The sequence below is a fragment of the Gadus chalcogrammus genome, chromosome 13, assembly GCF_026213295.1.
Source record: "Gadus chalcogrammus isolate NIFS_2021 chromosome 13, NIFS_Gcha_1.0, whole genome shotgun sequence".
Taxonomy (NCBI): Eukaryota; Metazoa; Chordata; class Actinopteri; order Gadiformes; family Gadidae; genus Gadus; species Gadus chalcogrammus.
In genome coordinates this window covers 10,163,020-10,183,019 of record NC_079424.1, presented here as the reverse complement: position 1 = coordinate 10,183,019, position 20,000 = coordinate 10,163,020, and the positions used below count along the sequence as shown (strand labels likewise).

The 20,000-nt window shown below is 47.9% G+C and overlaps 1 protein-coding gene across 3 annotated transcripts in view; it reads right to left on the bottom strand.

Moving 5' to 3' along the window:
- The window catches only part of LOC130402559 (plexin-A1-like), a 172,561-nt gene that overhangs the window by 85,762 nt on the left and 66,799 nt on the right, over nt 1-20,000 (bottom strand). For all 3 annotated transcript variants that reach the window (XM_056606771.1, XM_056606773.1, XM_056606772.1), the window contains exons 4-5: nt 13,989-14,129; nt 525-625 (exon numbers count right to left, since the gene is read on the bottom strand). In XM_056606771.1, the coding sequence (XP_056462746.1) occupies nt 525-625; nt 13,989-14,129 (242 nt within the window). The remainder of the gene's footprint in view (nt 1-524; nt 626-13,988; nt 14,130-20,000) is intronic.

Below are 20,000 nucleotides of genomic sequence, written 5' to 3'. Positions count from 1 at the left end.
ACATTAGCAGGCTGCCTTTCAGCTTTCCCAATGTATTAATCACAGTCTCTTAACATGGATCCAACCACGGTGGGAGGATACAGATTAAATGAGACACATACCCATACAAAGCATTGGGCTTCATGTCCTTTACCCGGAGTAATGTAACCTTAACTATGACTATTCTTTCTAAAACATTATGAAGAGGAAACCAGGGCACAGCGCCTTATCTTCCTCCGGAACTCAGACAAGCATTTTGTCTAACGATCGTCCACCACATTTACTCAACCATGGAGAACATCAATTAACTGCACTTTACATCAGCTGCTGCTCACTTCCACTCCCCCCATGTGTATCTGTCACCTAGATCAGGTGTAGACGTGTGTGTGTGTGTGTGTGTGTGTGTGTGTGTGTGTGTGTGTGTGTGTGTGTGTGTGTGTGTGTGTGTGTGTGTGTGTGTGTGTGTGTGTGTGTGTGTGTGTGTGTGTGATTGAGTGAGTGAGAGAGCGAGTGAGGGAGAAAGTGAGGGAGCGTGTGTGACTTACACGTTATGCAGGACACACCAGCCACAGTGGGGGTCCCGGGAGCCCAAACACTCGCCACAGCTGGTGTACTGCTCACAGCTCTCCACTGGAACTCTCACCACCTAGAAAAAGAGACATAGATGCACAGAGAAGGGGCAGAGAGTGCAGGGGCAGAGAGAGAGAGGGGCAAAGAGAAACAGAGGATAGATGGAACACAATTAGTACATTGCTTTTAATCAGCGTTATGAAAGCAAAAAAAAGAGGAAAAAAAGTGCCACACTCCACAAGATAATGTGACATTTTTGGCAGCTTATCACACCGACTAAATTTCAAAGAGGAGCTTGGCAAATAATCTTTCTGCATGCAGCGGCATATTGGAGTGTGTGTGTATGTCATAGAGGACAGCAGGGTATGAGTGGGAATGAAACACCGCTAGAGAGGGTGTGTGTTGGTGGTGGAGTGTGCTCCGATGTGCGCGTGTGTGTCCGTGGGTATATACTGTGGGTGTCTGCGTGTGCGTGTTTGAAGAGGGCTTCTGCGAGCTATTCTGGTCCAGTAGTGTGTGACAGCCTCCAGCGAAGCGTGTACAGGAGAAGCTTCGCTAGGCATGCTGGGCAGCTGGACAGGTGGCCGCGGCAACCGTGCCTTTGATTGACAGCTGACCTCCAAAGCCAATGGGAGGCAGAGGAAGAGAGGACAGACCCCCGTGGGTTGCAAGAACATCCGTGCGTCCGTCCGGGTTTGTAGGTGTGTGCTTGTGTGCGTGTGTGCGTACGTGTGCGTGTGTGCGTGCGTGTGCGTGTGTGCGTGCGTGTGCGTGTGTGTGTGTTGTAGGTGGGAGAGAGAGATTCAGAGAGTGACGTTCACGGGTGCAATGTGCCGGCAGAAATCAAGCAAGGACTCAGGGTTTGTTTGTGAGAGTGAGAGATTGAGATAGTTCACCACAGGGAAAAGACAGCTCAGTCATAAATTGTGTGTCTGCTGTGCATGTGTGTGTCTCCGGGGGGGGTGCATATACATAATGTCATGCTGAAAAAGTGCGGAAGGGCAGGGTGAACTATGAATGACCATTGGTGTACGTGTGCGTGTGCGTGCACGCGTGTGGTGTGCACTTCACAGTCTTCATGGAACCATTTAGTATTAAGCCCTCATACTGCGTAAATGCATAAATGAGATCAACACTGGCTATAGGTGATGACAGATGGTTAGCAACATGCTACAGATAGCCCCACAGTGTATGGGGGGGGGGGGGGGGGGGGGTCATTGTGTGCGTGTGGTTTCCATTATTGTGAGTATCATTCAGCGACTTAAGTGTGTTCAAAAGGGTGTATGACAGACTGATTGCTAACATGTGTTTTTGGATGCGTGAGTGTGTGTGTGTATTTGTCTGAGTGTGTGTTTCACTGGAGGCTACCTTTAAATCACACAGTGGAGAAGGAGTAAGTTGATCAGTAAGTAACAACATTTAACAACCCTACCCTAGGGTAACACTATTATAGTGTCAACACATACGCACTGACACACACTCCACTCATAAGTGGCATGTGGGGTCCCAGCTGGCGTGGGGCCAAAGTGGGGTCTAACCCTTTGATCAAGCAACACAGGGGACAGGAGAAATAGAGAGAGAGAGAGAGAGAGAGAGAGAGAGAGAGAGAGAGAGAGAGAGAGAGAGAGAGAGAGAGAGAGAGAGAGAGAGAGAGAGAGAGAGAGAGAGAGAGAGAGAGAGAGAGAGAGAGAGAGAGAGAGAGAGAGAGAGAGAGAGGAAGAAAGACCATATGGCTGGGTCCGAGAGAAATATGAGGTAAGGGATCAGGTTGGTTAGCAACCGAAGCTGCGAGCACACATGATGGATATGATGTGGACAGAGCAACGCTGTGCTTTGATTGGAAGCTTAGTATTGTGTACTACAATATGACCAATGCATTTAAATTAAAAAGACCAAAAGCCACGGTGTAACATTATCCACAGCTAAACCATTCTCAACCACGGCTTGTAGTAAGTCACAATCTAAATCCCAATGTTTAACCACTAGCTCTTGCATATACTTCAGATCTTATACTTTAGATTAATACAGATTGGGAGAGCATTTGAGCCGCTTAATGAGGTGGATTCATGGCTGGTTAAAGCTGTGTGTACCACAGGGCAGGCCCATTTAGCTGACAGAGAGAGGAGACATAGAAGCTCTCTCTGACTCAGGGGAATGGAGGGAAGGAGGGGGGAGAGAGAGAGAGACAAGCAAAAGAGTTGAGAGAGAAAGCGAAGGAGGGGAGAGACAGTGAAAGAGGGGGGAGAGAGAGAGAGAGAGAGAGAGAGAGAGAGAGAGAGAGAGAGAGAGAGAGAGCAAAAGAGGGGAGAGAGAGAGAGCAAAAGAGGGGAGAGAGAGAGAGCAAAAGAGGGGAGAGAGAGAGAGCAAAAGAGGGGAGAGAGAGAGAGAGGGACAGCGAAGGAGGGGGGAGAGAGCGACAGCGAAGGAGGGGAGGGAGAGTGAGAGCGAGAGAGGGAGAAACCAAGGACAGATCCTGGCAACTTTTAGTCCAGAACTAGCCAGACCTCCGCCACCTAAACACTTGACCCCCATTAACAACCAAAACCACTGCAGTGTGACTCAACAAGGGTCAACATCCCCACCACGCTCGCACAATATGGCTCCTCCACGGTCCTGCCTGAGCACCCTCGATGGGAACACCCAGTCGAGGAGACGCCAACACGCCCAGTGTACAGTGAGCAGAGCTCTGGGACGACCGTGGCTCCATTACATGGGAGTGGTGCAGAGTGGGAGGGCTGTTTACTGTGGTAGTGGGCTGCCATCATTACGTTCCCCAGTGGAGGATAAACTGCTTTACTGGTGCCAGTAATGTGTTACTGGCACCAGTAACACATTATTGTACACACACAGTAATGTGTGTGTACATGTGTTGCACTGCTGTGCACGTGTGCGTTTACACGTGTGTGTGTGTGTGTGTGTGTGTGTGTGTGTGTGTATGTGTTTACGTGTGTGTTTGTGTGTTTAAGCGTGTGTGTATTTGTATGTGTGTGGGCACGTGTATGCGTTTTTTACCTGTGTGTATGTGGGTGTCTTATAACCGGTGCATTTCCTTGTTCTCACTAACAGACAAGAGGCCACGCCCACACATAGCACACAACCACACTCACACACCCACACGGTCCCACTTTCACTCTCCCCTTTCCCTTCACATGGCTCTTTTAATGAAAGCCCATTCCCGTCAGTGCGCCACATTACTCGTTTAAATGACCTTATAAACCAGGACCACCATCGTGCGTCTATCTGCAGCCCCTTATTTACAATGCCGTCCAGGGCCGTAACTCAATTCTACTTTCTCTCTCCCTGCCTTTCACTCGGGCGTAAACCTGGAGCGGCCTCTCCGTCTGAATGCCCTTACTTTGTCCGTCCACTTGTAAAAACTCCACCCGCTCCGACAGCGCGCTATCTTTTGCCTTTAAGCCTTTCCTCGCGACAGTCACCTCCAAAACCCGGAGGGAGCCGTAAAGCTTTCAAGTGTGGCTTTTCATTGGCTGTTAAATTGAACGCCATAAAAGGATTGGGCCTTGTTGAGGCCTTTTTTTGTTAAGGGATTTAATATATTTGGAGGGGTGGGGGTGTCCAGGGTGTGGGGGTTAGAGCCTATACAGTGGAGGTCAAGACGAGGGGGTTAGTGCGCGTGCGCGTGTGTGTGTGTGTGTGTGTGTGTGTGTGTGTGTGTGTGTGTGTGTGTGTGTGTGTGTGCGCGTGTGTGTTTCTGCATTTCATTAAGACAAGCCGCCTCCTGCATGGTCACATTTTCGAGTCTTTTTAATATTTGGCCCATTGTACTCATATTCCTGGAAGAGAAGGGATGGCAAAGCTGGAGGCCTTTCAACATTCCCTTCATCATGCGGACCCCCATCCCCCCACATCCCCTACCTCACCCCTGGTAAGCAGGCCCTAGCCATGTGCCAGCGCCATTTCAATAAACGTCCCTCACACTACATCAATGGTGCTCTAATCTGACGCGCCATCGAACCGCCACCGCCATGCTCGACGATCAATACCTACTACCTACATACTTTACACAGACCCCCAGCCCCCCCCCCCCAGGTCCACAGAGGGGCAGGGGGCTACAGGAAAGATGTCCCCACAGATGGGAACGGACAGTACAATTTACTATTACCATTGGGTCATTAAATGCGTCAAGCAGACGCATTTATCCAAAAGAGGCTTACAGTGTTTTTTATTAAGAAACATGGCCTAATAGAGCAGGTCTGGCTTAGAGGGATGCCTGCAGGTAGACTGGGGATATTGTGGATTGAACAATAGTGTGTATGGAAGAAATTTAGAAGGCTACTAGGGGGCAAGATGGAGGGAGGGGCAAGGGGAAGGCTACCACGAGAGATAGAAAGGAGAGCGAGGGCAATGGAGAGCGTGAGAGAGAACAGGAGAGAGGCAGGCAGGATGAGTATGTCCTAGAGAGAGAGGTTATCTCCACAGCCAGCAGGGAAGGTAGCCCTCCGCTAGCGAGGCTAACCCTTCCCACCTGCAACATGGATATCGCATCCTCCATAGGGAGCCACTGGGAATGAGCTAGATAGTGCATGGGGCTGGGGCTAGCGGAGGCTATCAAAGGCCCGGCTACTGCATATACGCATGGTCAGGGTTGTAGGGTCTTAGGAAGCTCGATAGCTGCTGCCAGTGGCTCAATGTGTGGACCGATCGTAGATAAGGAGGGAGGCAAACACGGTGTGTTTGTATGTGTGTGCGAGAGGAAGGGAGAGGGAGAGGGAGAGGGAGAGGGAGAGGGAGAGGGAGAGATTGGGGGAATATAATGAAAGGGACGGCAGTAGGGCTGAACGATTTTAAGAAAAAATTGAAATTGCGATTTTTCTGGTAGAGATTGCGGTTTCGATTTCAACCACGATTTATTTTCTTTAAATCAAGTTTCAGTATAAATTAATATAACCAATGAATTCCATTAAGGTAATGCAATAATGAAAACTGCTGGCAACAGATTTCAAATGCAAGACTGTTTATTCAAGTACCTAAGAAACAACAACCAAAAAAGTCAAATAAAAAGGGAGCCCTCTTTCTTAAGTAAACTTGCTTCAATGGCTCATCAGCATCAAAATAATTGCACTTTTGTAAAAAAAAAAAAAAAAAAAAAAAAAAAATATATAAAAAAAAAAAAATTAAAAAAACCGCAGCTTTGACGATCCCAAAATCGTAATGCTTGAGATCGCGATTTTCGGTCGAAAACGATAGATCGTTCAGCCCTAGACGGCAGCATGTCCCGGTGTGACAGCTGTTGTAACCATCGATCAAATTGGGTTCCATCATCAGAGTCATTTGTTGTCCACCGTCAACAGGCGTTTGAGAGCTGAATTGGTTACAGGCCGGCTGGAAGTGGCCGAGTGAGCGGTCCGTTGGAATTGTTCTGACACAGATGTTTTAGTGAATCATATTTTTATGTTCGATAGGGGATGGCTAGATAGTGGCAGAAATCGTTCCTGCTTTTTCCATGAGACAACTCATTCAGTTTGTGTGTGCGTGTGTGCACATGCCTGTGTGTGTGTGTGTGCGTGCGTGCGTGCGTGCGTGCGTGCGTGCGTGCGTGCGTGTGTGTGAGAGCTTCAGATGATATTTGTATGACCATAGAGGTGTCAGTGCATGCAGGAGCTTATGCAAAGACGAGAGCAAAGAGATGGAGGGTAATCCCACGAAGAGAAAGAGATAGAATGAAATGGAGAGACAGATAGAGAGACAGAGAGAGAGAGAGACAGAGAGACAGAGAGACAGAGAGACAGAGAGAGAGACAGAGAGAGACGGAGAGAGACGGAGAGAGACGGAGACAGAGAACGAGAGAGAGAGGAAAAGAGCTCGGCCATTATTTTCTCCTCACAGCCGTTCTCATCAACAGGACTCTCCATTCCCATTATGGCTCCTGACACAAAGCAATCTGGAGCCAAATCTCCTTTCTCTGGTTGTGTCTCTCTCCTCCCGCCTCCTCCTCTCCCGCTCCGTCTATTGCTCTGCCTCCCTCCCTCCCTCCCTCCCTCCCTCCCGACACACACACACACACCACCTAATCCCGCCTCCTGAGCAGACTGAAACGTACAGACACATTAGACAAGGCCAGGGAGCAGAGACCCGAATACTTATAGAGGTAGAGGGATTGAGAGAGCGGTGGGGAGGGAGGATGGGAGGGGGGGGGAGGAGGAGGGCGAGAGGAGGAGGGGTTAGGGGGTGAGAGTGAAAGAAAGGAGAAAAAGTAAGCAGAACTAGAGACAACAAAGATTGAAGAGAAGATGGTTTCATTAAAGAGACTAAGGCATTGAGATGGAAAAGGGAGGGGGGGAAGGGGGGAATAGATGAACACAGAGAAGATGAAATGGGGCCAAAGAACAACAAAGAATGAGATGAAGAGAAAGAAATAAGAGGAGGGGAGCGGGAGGAAGACCAAAAGAGAGTGGGCACCCGATAAGGAGCAACAGTTAGTTTGGTGTCATCCAGCAAACCTTCCAAGCAAACCCATCTATCCCTTCATCCAAACGTTCCATGCATCCAAACATTTCATCCATCCATCTGTCCAACCGTCCATCCAAACGTTTCATCCATCCATCTGTCCGTCTTTCTTTCCAGCCATCCCAAACGTTCAATCCGTCCACCGTCGCTGATTTGGCCAATCGCCGCACCAGATGGGCGGTGATTACTATCGGTGGACGTTCCCGTGGGCAGGTGCCAGTCTGGGATTGGCTACTACGACGTTGCATTGTCAGTCAGTCGGTTCCACCATGTCCCCAACCCCCACCGTCACCACCCTTTCGCCCAATCACTGGCAACCTACGGGCAGAGTGATTGTACACCTGATTGAGAGTGTGATTAGGGAGGAGAAAGAGAGCGAGAGAGAGAGGCGGGCAGCGAGGGTGCTGGAGAGACAGAGAGAGAGAGGGGGGGACATTAACCTATCCAGCGCTCCATCTTGCCTAACCCTATCAGTCAGCCCCATCACTCTATCTGCAGAGGAGAAGATGGCAGAGGAGCAGGCGGGAAGAGAGAGCTGTGGGGGAGGGGAAAGGTGGATGTATATATTGGAGGAAGGGAGAGAGACAGAGAGAGAGATCGTTCTTTTCATACCATTAGAACAAATAGGACCACGCCTTGTAGGATCAAGAGTCTGAGCAGTCTTCGTGATGGCCAGCACACACAGACACACACACTTAATTAAAAGGTAGAAAAGACTTTCAGAGCGCTAGAGAGAGAGATAGAGAGCATGAAAGCGAGAGAGGGAGAGAAAAGGAGAGAGAGTGAGACGGAGAAAGATAGAGAGAGAGGGCATGCAGAAAGAAAGATGAGATGAGGGCAGAGGGAGGTGACAATTGAAGAGAGGGTGAGAGAGAGAGAGGAGTGAGAGGGGGAGAGCAAATGAGGGGCAGGAAAATGAGAGGGTGAAAGTCAAAACTGAGATATCAATGCTCACATTGAAAAACCATTCCTCCCCAGTAGATGAGGCCACTGCTGCCTATCTTTCCCCACACACCTGTCACTCTCAGAGGGAAGCAACACGTCTCTCTATGCCTTAGTCACCAGCGCCGCCGCCTCCCCGGCCCCTTCCCCCCCAAGGCACATCACAGAGAGAGGTAGCGAGAAGGCAGAGAAATAGCCATGCCCTCCGTTTCTCATCACAGACATGTGACCTGAGGAGCGAACCCTATTACCTGCTGAGGAGTTGGAGGAGAGCAGAGAAGAGGGGCAAGATAGTTGAAACGGTAAAAAAAAAAAATAGGGGGTGACTTTTCCCCCCCTGTTAAATGCATTTAATTCCAGAAAGGTACCACCAGGAAGTGGAGGCATTATAAGTTTTTGAAAGACAGATAGTTTGGAAGGAGCAAGACTCCTTGTGTTGTGTTTGGTTTTGAACCTCAGGAAGGACGTCGATGTCTAAAAAGCTCTGGAGCACTCGCATGCGTCCAACACAGCGCGGCACGTGATTAATGTCCTCAGCAGGCTACATATCTCGCATTGATTACTTTGAAACAAAATAGACGACTCAAAGGGTTCTCCGTGAATCGCAATCAGCCTCAATTATTCCACTGTGCAGCAATTCAAAAGACCCCAGTACTGCCCCGGTCAATGGCAAGCGAATGTCCCGGATGACTGTTTGGACGAACAGATCACCTCGTTACGCCGCTGTTAGTACGCTACAAAACACACGACAAAATGGTTGCAAATGTGAGGCATCATTGTACGCTCAAATACTTCAAAGTTTGCTCAGTTGGAAAGGGATTTTGAGCAATACGTCTGTTCTTTTTGTGTTTGCATTTAATCCCATTGTCCCCTCCCTGACGGGCTACTTTTACCTGGAAACCTCTCTCTTATAGCTTCTGGGATGTTGTTGTCTCCCCCCGAGAAAGGGCCCCGTGTCCCTCAGAGCGTGTCCGTAACTAATAGATGTGCTGCACTCAGACAGCAGGTGGACGCCACAGGAATGGAAGCTGGGGCGGACAAATTGGTCATCTTTTTCCAAGATTATCTCCTTTTGTTCCGCTGAAGGCAGATTAAATCAGTTATTATTCTGTATTGGTTGGGGTATACAATGTTAATAAATCCTATCAGAGCGGTTTAGAGACTTATCCCATTATGTCCTAAACATAATTAGCAAAAAAAATGGCCGTATGTGAATTAATCGTGGCTAATACATGTGCACACACACATTCACACGATTCTACACGAGTACTGTGTGTGTGAGGGTGCGTGTGATTTCTGCGACCTATAAAAGCCCTTTATTGGACCAGAACAGACCACTCTACTGAACAACCCGCCTTTACCCCGCACCCAAAGAAATTCCCAGTAATACTGTTCTAACAAATGACTTTGTACATTCATACCGTTCTACCCTGGAAAAGGGAAGCTCACTTTTTATTGAGCATTTCAAAAGGCAGGCCATTGTGCTAGTGTGTCTGTGTGTGTGTACTAGGGTGTGTGTAAGAAAGAAAGAGGGAGAGGGAAGGTAATTGTGGTTGTACTGGGCATCTCCCCTGTGTAAATGGATGCAATTACATGAGGAAGAAGAAGCTCGCCGAGGCTGACAAAGACCAGACGTGCTCCGCATGAGAGAGAGACGGAGATAAACAGAGAGAGAGAGAGAGCGAGAGCGAGAGAGAGAGCGAGAGCGAGCGAGAGTGAGAGCGAGCGAGAGCGAGAGCGAGAGAGAGAGAATGACAGAGAAAGTGAGAAGGACAGAAAGAGAGAAGGACAGAGAGAGAGAAGGACAGAGAGAGAGTCAGAGAAAGGAAAAGAGAGAGGAAGGAAGGAAATGAAAATAAGGAAAGAATGAAAGAAAAGGAGGAAAGTATTGGCTGAAGAAATCAATAAAAGGAAAAGAGCAAGTGGGATGAGAAGAAGAGGGAGATCTAGAGGAAAAAAATGACAATGTGGGCATTGGAACACAGTACACCATGGGCTTGCTGGATGCCATGGGTTTCTATGTGTGTGTTTGAATATATGTGTGTGTGCATTTAGCAGCATTTATCAACTGCAGGAGCTACTTTGGGAAGTGTCAACTCGAGTTATTGAGTGATGCTGCACATACAGTACATGGCTTAACCCCCCCCCCCCCTTACTTACCTCGAATGGTCTATTAACATTTACATAACAATGACCACCAGTGAGCAGCCAGTGAGCAGGGAGTGTGCAAGTGTGTGTCTAGTACATAATACGATGCATTTTCTAGCTCTGTGTGTGTGCTTGGTTTTCCATATGCATGCTGCAGTATTATTATTAGTTTCAATCGTACACTGCTGCTCTGCAGAGTTAATACTCCTGGTGTGAGCGAAGCTGTGGCCACACCTATGAAATAAAACTCCAAACTCTGTGATCCATACGGAGATTCTCCCTGAAAAGATCAATCTGGGGCCATTACTTGTAAATATCATAGTCACTATGATTAGCTCCCCACAACGACTGCAACTTGATGAATGCAATTCAAATGAACATCTGAGCTATTTAGGATGTGGCTAATTAGCAGCATTAATGTCAGCGGTGATTGATACGAGCACTGAGTTAATATTAGTGGTGGCGGCAGACTGCTGCTCAAGTCTCTGCTAATGAGCTTGTCAGAGTCTCGAAGAGACCAGCGTGTAAACAGAGCGAGACAAACAGGCACAGCACACAGCTGATGTCCGACCGCTTCGCATGGGTAAAACATTACTCCTCGACAATGCCTGGTGTGTTTGGGCTAGCCCAATAAGGACAAGGGACCGAGGGCAGGTGCTTAAAACACACACACACACACACACACACACACACACACACACACACACACACACACACACACACACACACACACACACACACACACACACACACACACACACACACACACACACAGTGTGTCTGTGAGTGTGCACATGTGCTTCTTGCTGTTTGTTTTAATAGAAAGACATTAATAGGAATTCAGGCACTTCAGGCACAAAAAGCATAACACTCTCCCATCCACACACACGCACGGTTTGAGTGAACGATGACATCATGATGCTGATATTAAATGCCAGATTATCCCCAGGAGAGCACTTTTCAGCACATGCAGTGAGAAGTGTCCATCAATTCTGACAAGACATGTTGAAAAGGAGTATGTATGCAAGACAAACATTCCTATTTTGGCATATTATGCAGTGCTGTTTATTCCTTCATAAAAGGAACAGCTTAGCCTGTGGCACTTTACAAGATGATAATATAAAAGGGTATCAAACTAGTTCAAGTATAAAGCAAAGCTTTGTATTGCCATTGGTAATATAAGTATTCATAAGACACTATTAGGGCAAGGTGTGCGTGTGCTTTTCACCCCGGCACACACACACACACACACACACACACACACACACACACACACACCATATCCTGCATTGATAATAATGGCAGTGATGAATATAGCCAGGACAGAGCTAGTCATAAATCACAGGACCTCACCCCTAAATGTGACTCACGGCCTGAGCCTTACTCTGCATCTGTGTGTGCATGCATGCGTGTCCGTGGGTTGTGTGGGCCCTTGGTATGTTGGCACGTGTGTGTTTGTACGTGTGTGTGTGTTTGTACGCATACGTTTTTGTGTGTGTACGTGTGTGCATGAGAGAGGCGATGGGAGGACTTGTCATAGGCTATGCATCAGTGGATATGTCCAATGACACCTTAATGTGCTTGGCTTGTCCAAAGAAACCCAGAGGGCAACTCCCCCCCCCCTCACACAAACGAGGTGTGCGAGTGTATTCTGGGTGCACGTTTAAAAAGAACCTGTAATGGGCTTGACACACCAGCCTTCCTCCCATAACAGCTATGTTCAGGAATCGAAGGACGGAGAGAGAGAGAGAGAGAGAGAGAGAGAGAGAGAGAGAGAGAGAGAGAGAGAGAGAGAGAGAGAGAGAGAGAGAGAGAGAGAGAGAGAGAGAGAGAGAGAGAGAGAGAGAGAGAGAGAGAGAGAGAGAGAGAGAGAGAGAGATCCTTTCTCTTTGTCACGTACACATGTATGAACTACTCTACTGAAAAAGGTGTAATAGAAACAAGAGAAAGGTTAAAAAGAAGTAGCGGGGGGGGTGGGGTGGGGGGGTAGGGAACTGTGGCACAGAACAGGAGGTGAACATATAAATGGTAGGGGGGTGAAGTGAGAGAAAGAGCTCATGGATTGCGAGAGGGCGAGGAGATGAAGAATAAGAAGGTGCAATGAGGGAGATGGGGAATTGAGAGGGGGAGGGACTAAGGCTTGGGACTGACTCATTAAAGAAAAGGGAATGGGATCAGAGAGAGGCGAAGGGAGCAGCCTAGCGTTGGCCAAGGTTGGAGCTCTTAATTTGGGCTCAGATGGAAGTGTGCGCGTATAGCGGCTCAAGTCGGAGGGGAGGGGGGGGGAGGGGGGGGGGGGGGGGGAAGCCAGATGTGGATTGTAGAAGGCAGGAGATGATGGCCAGGGGATGTATGATGATTTAGGGGGGTGTGAAGGAAAAGGGTAAGTGGGAGTGTGTGTGGGAGCACTGAACGTCACCACACCCTCTAGTCATTAGTGTTGGGAAAGGGGGGTTAAGCTGGAGCTCTGGCAACCCCAAGGCTGTGTCTTCTCAACTCAGAGGCTGCTAGCCATTAATAGATCAAAGACACAAAGGCAGAAAAATGAACTTTGATAGCTGATAGAGACAGCGGGTCTTTGTGTGTGGGTGTGTGTGTGTGGGTGTGTGCAATTGTGGCGCGTGTCCTTGTGTGCATCATATTTTTCTTGTCTTGCAATCTGTGCCGTGTGTGTGTGCGCTACTGTGCTAGTGTCCCTCATGCCCTTAGCTGTTCTAGTTGGAAAGATTAAAAGTGAACTGGGTCAACCAGGCTCGCAGACACACATTGTCTACATTTTGGGAACAATTTTAACCAAGCCACAGATCCAGCCACCTCCATCCATTAAACAGTCTTATAACCGTGCCTCTCTCTCTCTTTGTGTGCTAGGGAGAGGCAGACAGAGAGAGGGGAGAGAAAGAGAGATGGTATGTATGCGTGCATAATGGAACCGTTATTAGACGCCAGGCGTGAGGTCCATGTGTTCAGCAGCTGGTGGTTTAGTGTGTGTGTGCGCGTGCGTGTGTGTGTTGGGAGAAATGTATGTTTGGAACGTAGCCGGGCTCCAGACTACACTGCACCCCTGTAGAGGGGACAGCTAGTGAGAACCATACGGGGTCAACACCATTGTTAGGCGAAATATGCACACCAGAAATGTGTATTTTATTGTGCGTGGATTGTGTGTGCATGTGTCCGCGTGTATGTGTGTGTGGCCGTGCATATTTTTGTGAATATTTGTGTGCATGCGCGTGTGCGAACGTGTACATGTTTATGTTTGCATGTGTGACTACATTTAGCTAACGAGACATTGTTGGCACTGAGCTTGGCTAACTTCAGAATACGGCAGCGAACAATACAGCGCTGTGGGGAACGCACTGCATTGTGTTTACTATATGCTGATTATTTTTGGTGTTATCTCCATTCATTGTGACTAGTGCCGCAGCTCGTTCTTTTTCCATGCCGGCTATGCATGGAGGAACGGGAGGCTGTTTTCCATTTTGTTGGGAATGCAACTCGTTAAGAGTATGGCTGTGTGTGCGGTTTGCAGGAACACACACACACACACACACGTGTCCCCAGGGCATGTCCACATGTTTAAATACATATTTCACTATCTGCTGATAGTGTGTGTGTGTGTGTGTGTGTGTGTGTGTGTGTGTGTGTGTGTGTGTGTGTGTGTGTGTGTGTGTGTGTGTGTGTGTGTGTGTGTGTGTGTGTGTGTGTGTGTGTGTGTGTGTGTGTGTGTGTGTGTGTGTTTTGGTGTATGTGTCACAGAGAAAGAGCAGAACAACTTCAAGAAAAAAAAGATCGGAATGGACTAATCGTCTTTTTGGTGTGCCTTTATAGCTCCTTGTGGACCCCAAAACAGGGTGCATTGCAGCAGGTGCGTGTCTGAACCTCACCTGTTTGTCGGTCAGAGTGTAGATGTGCTGCTGGTCGGGGCTGAACAGCATGTCTCTCAGTAAGGGACTTCCTGTCTCGCTGACCGTCACCTTCTCGTAGAGCAGAGCCGGACTGTTCGGACTCACCGAGTTCACCAGAATCTACAGAAACACACACATAGACGACGCTGTGAGTCCAATGATCATTCAGAGAATGCACGTTGTTGAGATCGTTCAACGCGAACACAGAAGAAATACATGTTTAGATGAATCTGCATGCAGGAATGATGTTTCCACACGCGCAAAACAAGCTTCATCGAATATAATATTCATAAAAATAAATTATTTATCCATACATAAAATACACATTAAATAAACTTCAGGATGGCAGACAGCAGCTTGTGGACAGAGTTTTCCCCCTCTGGGTCAGAGACAAGCAACAGAAAGGGGGGGGGCGAAAACTTCTTTACTAAACACACCTGTAGACAAACACATACGGTTGTTCCAATCACACACACAGAAGCACGCACAAGCACACAAACACACACAAGGAACATGACAAAGATCCTTTTGTGAGCGTTATAGTGAATAATTTACCCAGATATGGAAAATAATGGCGCTATAGATGATACGATAGGAAAACGGCCGAATTGGAATAAGGCAGTGAGCCAAAGTCCTTTCAACAGGAAATGAAAGGAGTGGAGCATTGGACGATGGGGTGATGAGAGAGGGTGGGGGAGGGGTGGAGGTGGGGGGGGGGGGGGTGCAAGTATCAGTCGTCCATTACTAAGCTTTGTCAACTCCCACCACTATCAGCTCCCAATGACAGGGACAGCAAGCAGAGAGGCACTGAAAAGACTGTACACACACACACACACACACACACACACACACACACACACACACACACACACACACACACACACACACACACACACACACACACACACACACACACACACACACACACACACACACACAAATAGATGTGCAATCATAAATGCAAATTCTTACACAAACGAGCGCACATGCACAAACAGTGACAGATGCAAGTAACACTGATCGTCTGGAATGTGCACTTTTCTGTGTGCATGCGTAAAATCTCTGCAATGATAGTGTTTACTTTGGCTGAATCTGACAAGGACAAAATCTGAGGCAACACTCCCATTATCTGTGTGTTTGTGTGTGTGTATGTGTTTGTGTGTTTTGTGCTTTTTATGGAGAAAGAGGAAGACTCTTTGTTTGTTTTTAGAGAGGAAGAGAGAGTGTAGGGGTGGGAGCAATAGGAAAGGGAAGAGAGAGCAGTCTTCTAAGCACACGACAGTGATAAAGAGCTGGAGATGAGAGGAGCTATGGATGTTATTATCTGGATAATGGGGCCCGTAAACAAAAGATACATTTCATTCACAAATGCTTCATATCCTGGCCTGCATGAGCACACACCCCCATACGGACTAACATTTTCATAAGCAAGGACACACAACAACAATGACCAAATACCACAGCCCCCCCCCCCCCCCCCGCCCGCCACGCACACACACACACAGGCAACATCACAAACACACACACACAGAGAGGCTATATCGTAAACAGAGACACACACACACACACACACAGTAACATGCCAGTAAATGAAGATGGACTATAGAGGAGAAATGGGGAAATTCTGCTTCCCACTACTTTCTCTCCCTCTTCCCCTCTCCCCCTAAATATGTCCCTTCATCATTCTCACACAGACGACTGCCTCTGCCAGCCACATTGATCTCCCGCCCAGCGGCCAGGTCCGGCCGACTCGGTGAGTGTCTGGCCCGATCCTAGCTTGTCTTTTTACACTAAAAGGGGAAAAAGACACGGGCTCTTTGCCCCCTGCCAGAGCACTTGTTGAGATGTGCACGTCGTCAACACATCCGTCCGTCCGACCCTCGGAAAGAATGTGGTGCTTTTGATTTCCCACGTTTGTGTGATTGCATCACAAACGGGCGGTCGTAAAGTGGATAGCACTTTTGGCAAGTCTTCAAAGTACGCGGGCTATCGGAAGCCATATCCCACGGTTTATCATCCTCTGTTTATTATCGTCCCATCATAATGTTTCACTTTTTATTTTAGTGTTGCCAGGTGCCTGGATAGGCACCGGCACTGTAGAATAGATCTGTGTTTCAACGCCTACCCGCCTCAAATTAAAGTGAGGAGACAGAAACAGAACAGGAAGGACAACAACATCCCTATTCCTAACACACACACACAAATAATCAGACACACCGTCTGAAAAACATGCTGGCTGCAAAACAAATAGGAGTAGAAGAGTGTGAGACAAAGACGAAGATGGGGTGAAGAGAAAGAGGAGGAGGAGGAGGAGGAGGAGGAAGCCACATACACACCCATTACAGGATTGTTTCATTTTGCCTTCTGCCATTATAAGGCAAATTAGAGAAGGTGCAAATTAAATACTGGATGAATGGATGGATGGATGGATGGATAACGTAAAGTGGACTACATGAGCAGAATTTGTCTAATAGAATGAAAATGAGATTTTCTGCCCTGAAACAATGGAGACAATCTAATAAGCAGGTAATGAGTAATATAAAGGATGGGGGGGAGAGGGGGAGTGGGGGGGGAGAGAGGAGGTTGGGTCAGAGAGGAGGGTGGGGAGAGGCAGAGAGGAGGGTGGGGGGAACGGGAGAGAGGAGGGTGGGGAGAGAGAGAGAGGAGGGTGGGGAGAGGGAGAGAGGAGGGTGGGGAGAGGGAGAGAGAGAGAGGAGGGTGGGGAGAGAGAGAGAGGAGGGTGGGGAGTAGGGCTGAACGATTTTAAGAAAAAATTGAAATTGCGATTTTTCTGGTAGAGATTGCGGTTTCGATTTCAACCACGATTTATTTTCTTTAAATCAAGTTTCAGTATAAATTAATATAACCAATGAATTCCATTAAGGTAATGCAATAATGAAAACTGCTGGCAACAGATTTCAAATGCAAGACTGTTTATTCAAGTACCTAAGAAACAACAACCAAAAAAGTCAAATAAAAAGGGAGCCCTCTTTCTTAAGTAAACTTGCTTCAATGGCTCATCAGCATCAAAATAATTGCACTTTTGTAAAAAAAAAAAAAAAAAAAAAAAAAAAAATATATAAAAAAAAAAAATTAAAAAAACCGCAGCTTTGACGATCCCAAAATCGTAATGCTTGAGATCGCGATTTTCGGTCGAAAACGATAGATCGTTCAGCCCTAGTGGGGAGAGAGAGAGAGGAGGGTGGGGAGAGAGAGAGAGGAGGGTGGGGAGAGAGAGAGAGGAGGGTGGGGAGAGGGAGAGAGGAGGGTGGGGAGAGAGAGAGAGGAGGGTGGGGAGAGGGAGAGAGGAGGGTGGGGAGGGAGAAAGAGAGAGAGAGAGAGAGATAGAGAGAGAAGGGTGCAGGAGAGAGGAGGGTGGGGGTGGCGTGCATTTAGTTCGGCTAAAGGTTGCCGACAAGTGCTGGTACATGTGGATGTGCGTGCGCATGTGCGCGTCCTTCTATCGACATGTACACACTCCTATAGCATTGGCCCACCAGGATAAAAGCAGCGCGATATATGGGGCTCCAGGCTCCACATCCACTACCAGGGGCAGCAGTGGCTAGCCGTTTCTGCTAAGTGTTTGATGGATGGCTGTTCAGAACGCCACAGCACAGATGTTTTTAGGGAAAATGTCCATTCCCACGGTCTTGTCAACACAGATAATGCAACATAAAGAGCCCCTTAAACACATTATAGGAAGCGTCTTACTTGATGACGGACTGAGGCCAATAGCATTGGGTGAGGAGGAGGATAGGGAGACACAGAGAGAGAGAAACAGCGAAAGAGATAGAGAGACAGAATTAATGATTGCAGCAAAGAGAGAAAGAAAAAATGGAAGAAAACACTCAAGGAGAGAAAGCACCGTCCTTAATGGCTTATGCAAATAAATAAATAAACCAGAAACACACACACACACACACACACACACACACACACACACACACACACACACACACACACACACACACACACACACACACACACACACACACACACACACACACACACACACACACTCCAACTCTTTAATAGGAAATCAGAAGACGGAACAAAGGATAAATACCAAAAGTACAACACATTCCAAAGCGGAGACATCTCCCCTCCTGTCTCCCGCTCCTTTCTCCTCGTCACCCTCCCACGGCTTGAAACAGGACCGCCGCTCGTCTAATCTGCCGCTTCCCCTGTCTATCAATCCATCGCCCTGTAGCACTGCCGCTGTTTATCTTGGCCAGGCAGACGCGGTTAGCTATACGTCCCTGATACAAGTCTGCTGGATGTACACAGAGGGAGGGGTGGGGGTATGGGATGGGGGGTGGGGGGGGGGTGGGGGATGCTTGACAGGGAGATTGACAGCTGCCAGGGTTTGATGATACGATGGCTAAACGATAGCTATACGATAGCATGAAAGACATGCATACTAAAAAAAGAAAGAATGAACTAACAAACAGAATGAAAGAAACAATAAATAATCAAAATTAATACTAAAAGAAGGTAGGAGCGGTGGAAGCGGTCGGATGACAACAAGTTAAGAGTAATGGACGGATCCAGGTGTGGCCACTCAGGCTTCTCTGGGACTCGAACTGCTATCGTCTTTGATGTTTTTCCAAGAATGGTGCGTTTGCACACACATGTAAGAGAGTGTGTGTGTGTGTGTGTGTGTGTGTGTGTGTGTGTGTGTGTGTGTGTGTGTGTGTGTGTGTGTGTGTGTGTGTGTGTGTGTGTGTGTGTGTGTGTGTGTGTGTGTGTGTGTGTGTGTGTGTGTGTGTGTGTGTGTGTGTGTGTGTGTGTGTGTGTTTTGAATGTGTTTGTGAGTTGAGGTTATTTGGTTTACAAGGTAAGACCATAAAACATACATTTTCTTCCTTAATGTCATGTAGAAACACACACACGCACTACTTTTATGGAGGGGTACACCGGCCATAAGTAAGCCCAACCATGCATAATGGGGGTAGGTCTCACATTCTTCCTTTGAAGTAATGTGGCGCTGTGTGTGTGTGCGTGCGTGCGTGTTTGCACGTGCAAGTGTGTGTTTGGTCGGGGTCGGTTATAAAGGGGGCCCCCCTGCTGAAGTGAAGAAATCTTCAGGGGCCCCAGAGCAGGGTGAGAGATGAAGGGAACAGTGAGAAGACGAGAAGGAGGGTCCCGTAGAGGTTCGAAAGGGTGATGCACGCACGCACGAACACACACACAAGTATGATACACACCAAAAATCAACCGGACAGATAGTCTTTTCTGAAACTGAAACTTCCACACAAACGCAAAGAAAACATGATGGAAGAGTGATTTACGTTGACCCAAAACCTACCGAAGCCACGCAGCTTAATATTTCATTTGATTTGGGTTGTCCCACCACACACACATCATTAGTTTCTGTGATGATCACTCATCACAGCAACTAATCAATGACAGTTTCAATAGGACAGAAGGTGAAGCTTCATGGGCACAGACTCTAGCGATCGTCCCTCCTCTGTTTCCGTCTTCTGCGGGTTCATATCAGTCGTCGTCCTCGCCTGAAATCACCGGACCAATTCGCAAATGCGCATCAGTCTGGAAACTTTCATTTTCGATTTACAAGGGGGCGTTGTCTACGAGTGAGAAACCCTCTAGGTCCCACACCACGCCTTTACACACACATATGCACAAAATGCACACTAGCAAACACATACACACTTTCTAAATTAAATGCCCCTGGCCAGCAGCTCGTCAGATAAACTGGGATCGTGATTCACTCGAGGCGTGCGATGGAATTCAGAGACGACATTTCATCTCGGATCCCCTCTCTAAACCACACTCACTCAATCATCTCTCACACACACACACACACACACACACACACACACACACACACAGGTACACACACACATACACACACACACACAAAGAGGTGCTTCGCTGCTGAAGATTCTTATCAGGCGCCTAGCAATGGGGCAGAGAAATTACATCACAACAATATCGTATACAATAACGCGCGCCTCTCAGATATGGCCA